Genomic DNA, 12,842 nt, shown 5'->3' with positions numbered 1-12,842 from the left:
TCTTGTGTTTTTCATATATTAAAGTGAAAAGCTCAAATATCAAGGCCTTTTTTTGTGTCGTGGACATTATACTTTATAATATACACATTGAAGTGATCAGTATTTTTAATAGTTGCAACAGGGGCAATAGGGACAACTCTATTGTGAAGTTGGTCAGTTGTATTAAGACTGAACAACAGTAAAAATGAGTCTGCCTACTGCTATTCATAGCAAAATTAGCATGAGGTGGAAAAAAGAAACTAAAAGTGAAATAAAACTCAAGAAAAAAACTTAAAGGAGACATTTTCCTTCTCTGCTCCTAAAAATGGATACATGCTGCTTTCTCTGGAAGTAAGTACCAAACTGAAGCCAGGTAGCTCCTGTAACACGTATGGTTATTGCCCATCTGCCTGTAAAACCCAGCAGACTGGGGAAGGAGGTTAAAACCGATATAAATGAAGATTAGACAGAAATCTTTGAAAGCCAAGTGAAAATAGTTAAGAGTCAAGTGAATGAACTTAAAGAAACCCAGTTTTTCTTTAAACATTGTGGTAGGAATGTTGATTTTAGGCTGAAGAGCTGATTTCTTATTCTTCAGCCTAAAACATTTTAGGCTGAAGAATAAGATATTAGCTCTCCAGCCTAAAATTAACGTTCCTACCACCTGGATGAAATCTGAGAACCATGGGTCAATCTCAGTCAGATAATCAAAGATAGCTCTCATTATAAGCAGAGAGCTCTATTTTGCACATAACTTGAAATATTTGCAATTACAGATAGAATTCTCTGAAGTTCTGGTGACCCAAACTCACCTTCGTTTCAGAAATCAAAGGTAATATCCACAAAGAAACTATATTGTGGAGGACAGTGCACTGCTGTAAGACTTTCGAAAAAAATTCAATGATCCTTATATTATTGTCTTTTAAGCCTCCTTTCTACTTTATTTGGGCTTAATTACACTATATTAATACTGTATATTGCTACAGTAGGTGTATTCCAACTGGTAACACTAAACACTTATATACAGAGGCACCAATAGCTAGTATGGTCAGGGCACACATTGATCCAATCCTGAAGCTAGACGGTGGCAAACTCTGGTAGCAGTCTCCTCCATAACATCAATGTAGCAATCTTTTCAGTTTGGACTACGCCTTTGATTTTTCCAGGGAAGAAAACTATTTCCTTGGGATGTATTTTGGTTGTGCCTATGTGCATTGAACTGATAGACAGGGACAAAATGTCTATAAAATGAAGTGAATAGAAATCATTTAGGAGAACTTGCTCCTGTTGGTCACAGAAAGCAAAGCACAACAACACCCTACCTAAAGTCAGATAACAGTTTTTCTAGTCCTTCATGGATACAGAAAGATTTTTTTAAAAACACTTTAGTATTACATTCAGAATTTTCATGCAAAGAAATCAGCTTTCTATAGTGTAATGTGTAATATGGTAGATAGTATTTTTGAGGGAAACAAACTTTTGAACAGCCTGACTTGTTGGCATTTAAAATCTCAGCTTTAACTTTTTGTTAGAGAAACTGTAGAGAGACACATTCTTTTCATTCACATTTCACACAGGAAGACAAACCAAGAAATGTGAAACTGCTCTGCATATAGTACATGGCAGATTTAGGACTCTGAAGGGGTGACAGCAACAAAGTATCAATAGTGGGATTCACAGGTGGAATATATTAAAAATAACTAGTGGGAACTAGTTTGAACTGAAGGGCAGTAGCCAAGTAATTTGTAGGGGAAGGAAAGGAGGTTGAATAAGAGAGTTAGTGTAATAAAGGTGTCCAGCATGTTACAGATATTAGCTATCACTGAAAAGTCTATCCTGAAGAAGAGAAAACATAACCAATTTAGGACACTGTGGAGAGAAGCAAGAGGTAATGGTAAACATAAGAAGTGTGATGTGAACTTGGAAGTGTACCAGTTATTCTTATAGGAAATGTTTAAGGATATTACTAAGTTTGACAGGCAAGTCAAAAGCTTAGAATTCTACGTAAGAATATTGCAAGTGACATGAAAAGGGAGCTGAGGCAATAGGAATGTTGGTAAAGAATGACACTGATCCTGCTGAATCAGTCATCTAATGCAGTGGTTCTCAAACTTGGGCCGCTGCTTGCTCAGGGAAAGCCCCTGGCGGGCCAGGCCGGTTTGTTTACCTGCCGCGTCCGCAGGTTTGGCCGATCGCGGCTCCCACTGGTTGCGGTTCGCTGCTCCAGGCCAATGGGGGCTGCAGGAAGCGGCGCAGGATGAGGGATGTGCTGGCCGCCCTTCCTGCAGCCCCCATTGGCCTGGAGTGGCAAACCACGGCCAGTGGGAGCCGCAGTCGCCCGAACCTGCGGACACAGCAGGCAAACAAACCAGCCCAGCCCGCCAGGGGCTTTCCCTGAGCAAGCAACGGCCCAAGTTTGAGAACCACTGATCTAACGTACCGCAGTTTTACACCACAATCTGTGCAGCAATTTAGGACAAAATATATGATTCTGAGTTGTTCACAAAACTTGTTATTACAAAACTTAGATAAGGACAATGATGTTAACAGTAAAAGAAATGAGAAAGATAAGAACTTAGGCAAGGAGGAGACACTGGTAGAGTTTAGAGTGACAGATCCCATTTTGGAAAACAGTTTTGCAAAACTATGGAGGGGATGAAGTGCACACTTGGCCAGAAGCTATTTTAGATTTAAACCTTAAAAGTGAATAAATATGCATGATACATAAGGTGGAAGTTGGGAGCATCTAAGATGCATATAATAGATTTTAAATGCTCAGTAAATACGAAGAACAAACACAAACACAGACTTGCATTAAAAGTTTTCAGAATAGATCTGTCTAGATTTTCCAGTGTATGAAAATTCTAATGCAAAATAGACAATCTTAGAGAAAAATGGACAAAATTAAATTGAGAAGGGAAAAAAAAAGACAAAAGATGCCAGATGTGCTACAGATTTTATGAAAAAAGAATAGTATCAGTTATCAGCAAGAGCCATAATAAAAATCTAGTTTTGTTGGGCCGTACAGAATTCCACTGATGCTTAGTAGTTACAAAAGCCTTAGGCCTTTATTTAGGAATGTACTTAAGCATTTGCCTAACTTTAAGCATATGAGCAGTTCCACCGACTTCAGTGGAACTACCTTCAGGGTTAAAATTAGGCATAGGCTTACTTAAATATGTTCTTGAATCAGGGCCTAAGGAAACATGAATTAGAAGGGTTTTTTTTATTTGTGTAGAAATTCTACTCCTCTCCATCCAAATCATTTCTCTCCTTTTGGAATAAATTGTCCAATACACACAGAGGATAGCCCATAATCCTAGTTGCAGGCGTTCATCAAGAAATAAACCACTGTAAGGTAGAAAAGATTCCAAGATATTGTTTTATGTTCCCCCTTAAATCCCACAAACATACCTGGCTATACTAAGTCGTCATGACTTATGGGGATAATTAGATTGTTGGAGAGAAAATATAAGAAATAGCTAAATATAGTAGTTTCACTAAAAGAATACCATTAAGCTGCAATGCAGTAGGTTGGGGTTTGCAACCATCTTGTTTAGTATTTATGCAATCTATTTGGTTGACAGCATTCACAGGCAAGATATAGACCAATGTTTGCTAATGATAGCAAACCTAAATACATGGCAAATAACTATGAACACTGCAAACAGATTCAGAAAGTACTGGATAGTCAAGGTAACTGAGCAGTAACATATGTACAAGAATGAAACATAAGTAGTAATACATTAAAATGGAAAATAAATATTAAATTAACCAGTTATGGCATGTATGGTAACCAAAACCAGAATGTGGGTTTTATATTGAGAGATCTATAAAGCTACCTACTCAAAATGGGCTGCATTAAAAAAAAGGCAAACAGGATGCTAGGATACAGCAACAGAAATAGAATACAAATCAAAACAAACATTCTTTTGTACAAGATGCATTGATTAGACCCCTCTAAAATGATTCATTCGGTTATTGTTACCCTTTCACTGAGTTTATGGAGTGGCATACAGAGAGTTTCATGCCCCAAAGAGTGAGAGACAGGACAACCTGTGTAAGTTTACATCACTGCAGAACAGAATGTAAAATGATCTAAAATTTTAACCAAATTATGAAGAGTTTTGAGAAAGTGAAATGAGAAGCTATTCATACTAGGGAAGGTATTAAAAAAACAACAAAGCATCAGACAACTAAAAATTAGGAAATTAAGAAGAGATGTTGGATTAAGGCTGAACTGTTTTGTGTAATAACAGTAAACAGAACAATTTTGCTAAGCAGGGCCACAAGAGTTAAAATAAAAATGTAAAGGTTTGCTCAGCCAAGTGACTATATCTGTCCACAGTTCTTCATGCGTGATCTAAATAATTACAAGAGTCATGAATAATGTAGTGTATTCATGTTTTTGTTCCAGTTTAAAAATTCCATTCATTCCCATCCAAACTCAGTTTCTCTGTCTTTGGTGTACTCTTCACCAATACACACACAATACAGTTCAGAACCCCAGTTATACAACGCTAGTATGGAAAGGTACATCATTATATGCTTTAAACAATAAGTTGTAAGATTCTGATCAGTTTCATGGTCCCATGATATGTTTAGCAGCCTGTAAATAGGTGTTTTAAATAATTATTATTCTAAAACAGAATCATCATTTGCTGTGACCTCGCCAGACCATTTAAAATGTTAACTAGTTTACTTTGGTAGATAATGCCAGCTAATAGTACTGCAGATTACAGGAAGTCATGATATACTTAAGTTCAATTCACAATGAATAAAACCTACACGTAGTTAAGTCTGGAAATTAACATAGACCTTAGCATGTAAATATTAACCATGATATGCAGATTTAAGCCTTTTCCTGCATTGCAAAAGGATATCAAATCCTTTACAAAACGAGGTACAACTATGAAACATGGTCATCTGTTCATGATTAAAATAAAATAGTAATGTAAGATATTTTAACAGGGTGTTAAATATATTCACATGATCACCATAGCTATTTCAAATGGCCACTATTGCAATCACACACTATTATGTACATAACATTTATGCCACAAAAGTTTGCAAGTTGAGTTTTCACAGATTAGCCAATTTTACCAGACATAAATAATCTTGTACCAATTTTAGGCCTTTTAAAAGGAATTAAGTGTCCTAAATATTTTTGTTCCGCTGCAAAATTAAAAAAAATCCTAAAAAGTCAGTGCAAATTGAATCATTGAACCTGTTCACCAGGGTAGATTCCTATTAAACTGAGGATAAACAATGTTTAAGAGATTAAAGGAAGAAGCTTATAACATTGTCAACTGCATTTAGCAGAGGTTAGAGAAGATTAGGAATCAGAAGTCCTGGGTCCTATAGTAGTGCCTTCTGGGAGTAAGTATGTGGTTGTGGCGGCGGCGGTTGTTGACTGCCTGCTGGTGGAGGCAGAGATGAAGATGCTACGTTATAGTTTGGCACCTGGGACACATTAGTTCCAGCATTCTGGTAAGCAGCAACATCAACAGCAGCAGGAGGTGGACTGTACATTGAAGCCTGGTTGGAATATGTGCTTCCAGGAACAGAGCTGACCATTGCACTGAGAGAAAGGGAAATGAAAAGTTGTATAAGAAAGAAGGTAGGAAACAAGTCAATAGGACAGCAAAATTAATGCAAGTTTTTTTAGATGTATTATATGTGCATGAAAAGCACCTCTCCTGGGCTCAATTTCAAAGAAAATCTTGACGATGTCCCCCCTCCCTCCCAAGCTTCATATTCATAAATTTAACTCTGGATTATAAATCTATGCTTTTATTTTCTATTGTATATAACATACGACTCAAGTCCTATTTCTATTCTGTTAACAAAAAGTTACATATTATAACTGGTAATACACATTAGTAAAGCTTGTGCATTCTTTGCATAACACGTATATTTGTCACATCACATCTTCTAATAATAAGTAATTTAAGTACGGAAAAATGAATACTTTAAAAATAATTCACAGCAGACATCTTTCCCAACCTACTTTAAAACAACGTTACTGCAGAAAACCAAAAATTCATCCTTTTCTTGAGGTTAATTTAAGTCCAGCTCAAACTTTTGACCCTGTATAGGCTGCTCCCTAGATACTTCCTCTACAGAGACCCACTCCCAATCCCCTTGTATCTGGATAAATGTACAAGCCTCGCTGAGTCTGCAAAATCTACTTAACCCTTTCCCAATATGATCAGTACCTGCCAACATGGTGAGGTGTCTGAAGCAAAGGAAGGGCAATCATCCCTAATGGCACTCACCATACTTCGTGTTTTAGAACGTACTAGAAACCAGTCAGAGCAGCAGTACATGTGCATGAAGCTGCCTTGCGTGTTGTATATATTCAGTGAACATGGTTATTTGGAACCCAGCCATGCCCATGGTTTCTTCACATTGTTCTTGTGTACAACACTGTTTTGTGTACAAAGTTCATACAATTGCTAAAAATACTTTTGTTATCTAAACATCAGTCAATTATGACTAAAGTAAAGGTTGTCCAAAAACAAATTTCCCCTTAAAAGTCAGTTCTAGTTATTCAGAATGAAATTTAAGTTTATTTAGAATAGGTAAATATTAAAATTACTTAGCATAAGATGTCTGAGCTGGCTGACTAGGCAGTCCTGAGCTTGCCGATTGAGGAACCGTGCCTTGGTTGAGAGAAGGAAGTTGCTCTTGGGGAAGATTATAGCCTTGAATATGGCCCATTTGCGCACTCCCTGCCACCAAATATGTACTACTTTGAGGCTGCCCTGGGTAAACCTTAAAAAAATAAACAAAAGATGGTCATAGATAAAATACAGGAACATATTATTGCTACTTAGTTAATTGCTAAGTTCAGAATCTAAAGAAAAGTCTCTCAAGCCTTTGCCCACAAAAAGCTGTGTATTTAAAAGCAACTTGACTAATTTGCACTGTGCCATAATGTTCTAATAAACAGTGGAGAGTATTATGATTGTACCATAAATCTGCTCTTTCTCAAAAGGAAAAAGACTCCAGTACTCCAGGAATTTATTTGAGACACTACATACCAAATAGGAGTCAGTCATTAAATTTAAAAATATATATATGTTTAATTGTGGTAATTCAAAATATTACTGTAGTTTTTTCCTTCTGAATAAAAGTTAAAAATTTCAACTGTTTATCAGAGAACTGTCAGTGTAGGGCAATTGTGGTCTAGCAATATGGTGCTGGCTTTCCTTTGTATGCAGTTGCTAAATGAAAATTCAAAGGTAATATTTTCTTATTTTTAGCTAACATTTTCATGTAAGTAATTGCTGAGTCAGTCATTGGGATGTTATGTGAATGGGAGGGGAGGTGGTCTGAAATAAGGCATAACTTTACTGAGTAGAATTAGCCAACAGACCAGTTTACCAAATATTAGGTTCTCCATCTCTTGATGTCCTTATATCAAGACTAGATGAGTTTCAAAAAAACACGTTTTAGTTCTAACAAATTATTGGGCCTACTGCAGGGATAACTAGGTGAAACTCTATAGTCTGTGTTATGTACAAGATCAGGGTAGTTGACTATAATGGTCTTAAGATCTATGAATCTGAGGCACTCACTCTATTGACACAGACCACACAATGAAAGAGTATAAGAACTCCTCATTCCAGGAATGAAGGAAGACGTTTTCCTAGCTTCTTTAGGCCTTTATAGTGACTCCTCTCCATCCCAAAAGTCTTGTATTTCTTCTGAGGTTAGATATATGCCTGTTTGTAAGGCAGCTAAATCATTTGCTATGGGTGTCTGCTGAACCTGATTACGTGTAGGTGCAGAGACTCAGGATTTCTAATGATTTGTTCCGATGTCATTATGCAAAGAAAAGGCAGTTGTCAGAAGACATCACAGATAAATGGATGGGTTTAATTATGAAAGTAAAAGAACCAATTCTTCCAGTAATGTTTACCCAAAACCACAGTGGTGGGAAATACAGAAGTTCATTAGCTGGCTCATATTTTTGGACTTCATTAAAAAAAATGAACCAACCCTTCTCTCTGATGTTTAGGAAAGTCCTTAGAAGTGACCAAATACATAAAAGGCAATTAAGACATTGCACAGCTTGAAATACTTGACACCTCTGATATTTCATAAACTAGAAAATAAAATGGTAATTGTGTATTAGAAGAATTACAATGGCTAACATGTTTATAAGGACTTTAGAAATCTCCATAGTATATGAACTGAATGGAAGTATGAACTAAAAGAGCTACAAGACTGTTAAGTTAGGAGAATGAATAGAGCCTTCTACATTTGAGAACCAAAAAACTGAATGATGAACTGGTGTTGACATATAAGGTGGTATGTAGTGTACATGTAGCTACAGGCCACAGCAAAAAGCAGGCTGTGTCCACACTGCAGTGTGTAGTTTCATGTGTGGGTGAAAAGCTCTGGTGGGGGGGGGGGGGGGGGGAGAGCGGGGAAAAGCTTCACCTGCTCCCTGCTACCGGAGCCTTTCACTGCGATGAGGAAAGGCTTCAGCAGTTGGGAGCTGCCAGAGTCTTTTCGTGCTGCCAGAATCTTTCCCTTGAGGCGAGGAAGGGCTCCAGCATCAGGGTGCTGGCAGAGCATTCCCCTCTGCTTCCCCGCTGCCTCCCCTCACCTGAGACTTCCCTTGCTGCCAGAGACTTTTCCTACTCCAGGAGCAGAACACTATAAACCGCTATTTTTAGTGGTGTAAAGAAGGAAGCACAACTTGGGCATGTCGAGAGCACATGGGGTATGTACTTGCATACATACAGATGCCCTTCAGGTGTATCTTTACTCTACTCACCTAAGCCGTACCTCACCATCTACACTGCTATTTATAGCCATGCTGGGTGGCTACGGCCTCTACATGCTACTGCCAAGAAGCATGCAGATGTACCTTAAGTGTACTGCTACCCATGTAATTCTGTAATTTAAGAGCAACTCCTACACAGGGTTTTGGGCAAGGAAGATAATAGAAGAGGTTGTTTGTGATGGAAAGAACATATGGTTGAACTTAAACTTTACTGTGGCTGGTTATTTTTTGGCTTGGTCTGAAGGAACTGCTGGCTTTCCTTTTGTTCATTTTATTTTCACACTGGCACCAGGGGCACAGGATAAGCACTTTTTTTGTAAATTTTATAAATTGAAATAAACAAAACAGAGCTAAATTAAGTCAGAATCTGTCCTAGAAAATCTTTTCAAAGCCTGCAACTGAACATGAACAAGTTTAAAGGTTCTCTTTATTTTTGTGTTGTCTCTTACATAAACAGTGTTTTGTTTAAATACAACTATAATTTGTATTTGACTGCGAATGCTGGGAACGTAGTACAGTTTAGTTCTGGAGACAACAAAACATCCTCACCTCAGGAAAAAAAGATGAGATTAAGTTAACTGGTCTAACGGTAACTAGGGAAATAAGGGAGAGGCTGCAGATTCTGTCCATAGAGGGTACCAAAGAAAATAGATAAGGGTCACTTGCTTGCATAGAATATACACTCAGACAATAAGGCTTCCAAGTTTCTGTGATCTGCTGCTTTAAAAAGTTACTGTATATTCATTTTACTGCTGTAAGACCATTTTTTCTCATAGTGGCTAACTTTGTACAATGATTAGTCGTAGTGCATCACTGATAACTTACAAGGCAACTTAGCCATAATCAGCTCAATAAATATTCAATATCTTCCAGGTCTTTAAAATCAAATATATACCTGAGAGCCAGAAACACCAGAAGACTGCATATAATAATGTTGGTTTGGTAGTTTTGCATACATGGAATACATTGGATCTTCGTTCATCAACTTGTTATATAATGAAAGAGCCTCCATGACCTTAACATTGAGCTCTGAAAGTTCTGAATGTTTCCTGGAATAATTAATAATATTTTAATGTAAATTCAAGTTCCCTTTTATAGAAATATCTTCATATATCATCTATCATATGGCTTACTGTACATTTTAGCTATTTATACTGAACTGGGTAATACAGTGGATCTGTACATGATGAGGTACCATAGCAAACTACTCTTACTGCATGGGAAGTGATGCCTAGACACACTGATCAAGTGTTATAACTCTGACTAGTAGTCAGAAATATTAATTCTTCATCACGTAGACAAGCAAGACATTTTAATTAGTTACTCCTGAGTATAGGCAGGAGATACAATATTTCAGCATTCTAAAGTTAGCAAAAGAAATCATTCACACTGAAAGTACTAGCACTCCTTTGAGAGAAAATCCCCTCAGTCATCTTCCCATGAGGGACACCGCTATTATTTATATTACCATACTGCCCAGGAGCCATAATCATGGAGCAGGACTTTATTAACTACATGTACTTTCTCTGGCACATATTATACTGAAATTATTGATAGCAAGCCATAATGTAAACGATTGGTACTTTTGCTATTATTTCAAAAGAGTCTGAGCCTTAATAATCAGTATCAGCATATATATGTACTTTCTTACCTGTCAATATCTTCCAGCTTTTCATCAATGAGAGGTCCCATTTGGTGGCATATTGCTAGGAGAGAATTAAATATATATAATCAGAATCATGAAGATTTCAGTTGTTTGTACTGAAAATCAGAAAGTAAACATTGTTGCAAGTGCTTTTAAAAAAAAAACAGCTACACAGCTATCTCGATATAACGCGACCCGATAGAACACGAATTCGGATATAACACGGTAAAGCAGTGCTCCGGAGGGGCGGGGCTGCGCACTCCGGTGGATCAAAGCAAGTTCAATATAACGTGGTTTCACCTATAACGCGGTAAGATTTTTTGGCTCCCGAGGACAGCGTTATATTGAGGTAGAGGTGTATTTAAAATATTTAGACGTCAAAAGAAATTTCTAAGATCACAAATACAATTTAACTTGTGATTCATAAAAGCTAGAGTAAAAGTTGGTTATGTACCTTTTTTATTAAAGGTTGAGTCCTAGCTTCTCCAAGTTAGATTTTGCAAACTGGGAAGCAACAAAACCCAGCATAAATCCCCCTCTCCCCCTTACATTTTTGAGGAAGTGGAATAACTCAAGAAGCTTTTGCAGTTCTCACTGTTTCTTCACAGTACTGCAACCCTGGAATTTGTATCAAGAAGGCAATTCTGATGATGGTCAAGATATATTAATAGACTGTTGCAAAAAATAATAATAATAATACCACCTAGCTCTTATCATTTTTCACTAGATCTCAAAAGCACTTTACACAGGAGGCAAATATTATCACCATTTTACAGATGAAGAAAATTGGGAACAGAGGTGAAGTCACTTGCCCAAGGTAACCCAGCAGACCAGTGACAGAAAAAAAATAGTCATTAGCCTCTAGCCTCTGACTTTCTATAAATATATCAAGTTATTTTTGCAAGTTTAAAAAAGAATGGTTACCTACAGTAACTGTGCTTCTTCAAGGTGTGTTGTACGCATGGATTCCACTCTTGGTGCAAATGAGCCCTATATGCACAAGATTGGGATCTTGGCTAGCAGCATCCACTGGGGCCAGGCCTGCATCCTGTATGGCTCAAGCCCTATTCCTCCCCCACAACCGAGGGCATAAAGCAGAGCAGGCCCAGCCCCTGAGTTTCTCCACCCATACAGAATCCCAGAGGAGTACAAATCCATAAGTAGTGGGGAAGGAGGGTGAGTCATGGAATTTAAGTGGACAACATGTCTCAAAGAACCACAGTCACTGTCAGGAAAGTAATCGTTCTTTCTTCAAGTGATTGTCCATTCTTGGTGACTAACAAGCAGGTATCTGTTTGCTTGGAGGTAGGTAGTAGGAGTCCTACTTCAACCGTGACTGCAGGACAGCCCAAACAAAGTGGGCATCTGAACTGGAAACCTCTATTAAAGAACAATGTCTTGTAAAAGTGTGGACTATGCTCCATGTTGCTGGGCTATAGATTTCAGAAACAGGGACATTCTTCAAAAAGGCAGCAGAGGCTGCTTGGCTAGGTGGATCTAACCTGGCTAATTCATGATGTGCCCTTATACAGCTGGGGACCCCACATAGATAATCTCAGAGGATACTGTCTGACTCAGTGGTGGGCAACCTGCGGCCCATCAGGGTAATCTGCTCGCGGGCCGCAAGACAGCTTGTTTACATTGACCATCCACAGGCACGGCTGCCCGCAGCTCCCAGTGGCTGCGGTTCGCCGTTCCCGGCCAATGGGAGCTGCGGGAAGCATTGCGAGCCACAGGGACGTGCTGGCTGCCACCTCCCGCAGGTTGCCCACCACTGGTCTGACTCATAAGCCTCTCTACAAAGGCCACAAACAGTCTAGGTGCATTCCTGAATAATTTTTTCCTGTCACTGTAAAAAGACAATGACCTTACTATACCAAGTGCCAGAAGTGTAGTTTCCCCTAACATTGAATGAGGCTTGGGGAAGAAAACTGGGAGACAAGTATGTGGGTTCACATAGAATTCTGAAATATTCTTGGGCAGGACCTTGGGATGAGGATGGAGAGAAACCTTGTTCTTATGAAATACTGTAAGGGATACCTACCACGAGGGCCTGAATTTCACCTACCCTTTAACCTGATGTAATGGCCACTAAAAGACTGTCTTAATAGATAAGTGAAACAGACACATACTACTAAGAGTTCAAAGTTTGTGTGTATGTGGGTGGGGGGAGAGACATCCATCAACTATATTGAAGTCCCTAGAGCGAGGGATCTCCCAAACGGGGAGAAAAAATATGAATGGGGTCCTTAAAGAACCTTACTAGTGGAGGTAAAACATAGTGTAACCCTTGGATGGAAGGGTGATGTGCAGACATTTCTGCTAGATGAACCTGTATAGTTTCAGGGCCAATAAGCATTCCAATATTGCTGAAATGGGTGCTGTCAAGGGAGACAGCTGGTGCTGAGATGTACAAAT

The 12,842-nt window shown here is 38.4% G+C and overlaps 1 protein-coding gene across 1 annotated transcript in view; it reads right to left on the bottom strand.

Annotated features, from left to right (window-relative positions):
- Positions 1-2,903: 2,903 nt before the first annotated feature.
- The window catches only part of STAM (signal transducing adaptor molecule), a 28,332-nt gene continuing 18,393 nt past the window's right edge, over positions 2,904-12,842 (bottom strand). The window contains exons 9-12 of the mRNA XM_026649472.2: positions 10,431-10,485; positions 9,675-9,828; positions 6,581-6,756; positions 2,904-5,560 (exon numbers count right to left, since the gene is read on the bottom strand). Coding sequence (XP_026505257.1) covers positions 5,338-5,560; positions 6,581-6,756; positions 9,675-9,828; positions 10,431-10,485 — 608 coding nt within the window. The 3' untranslated portion in view covers positions 2,904-5,337. The remainder of the gene's footprint in view (positions 5,561-6,580; positions 6,757-9,674; positions 9,829-10,430; positions 10,486-12,842) is intronic.

The sequence above is a fragment of the Terrapene carolina genome, unplaced genomic scaffold (assembly GCF_002925995.2).
Source record: "Terrapene carolina triunguis isolate 2854851 unplaced genomic scaffold, T_m_triunguis-2.0 Scaffold84, whole genome shotgun sequence".
Classification (NCBI taxonomy): domain Eukaryota; kingdom Metazoa; phylum Chordata; order Testudines; family Emydidae; genus Terrapene; species Terrapene triunguis.
The sequence above is the reverse complement of the archived record's forward strand: the minus strand, read 5'-3'. Positions and strand labels throughout refer to the sequence as shown.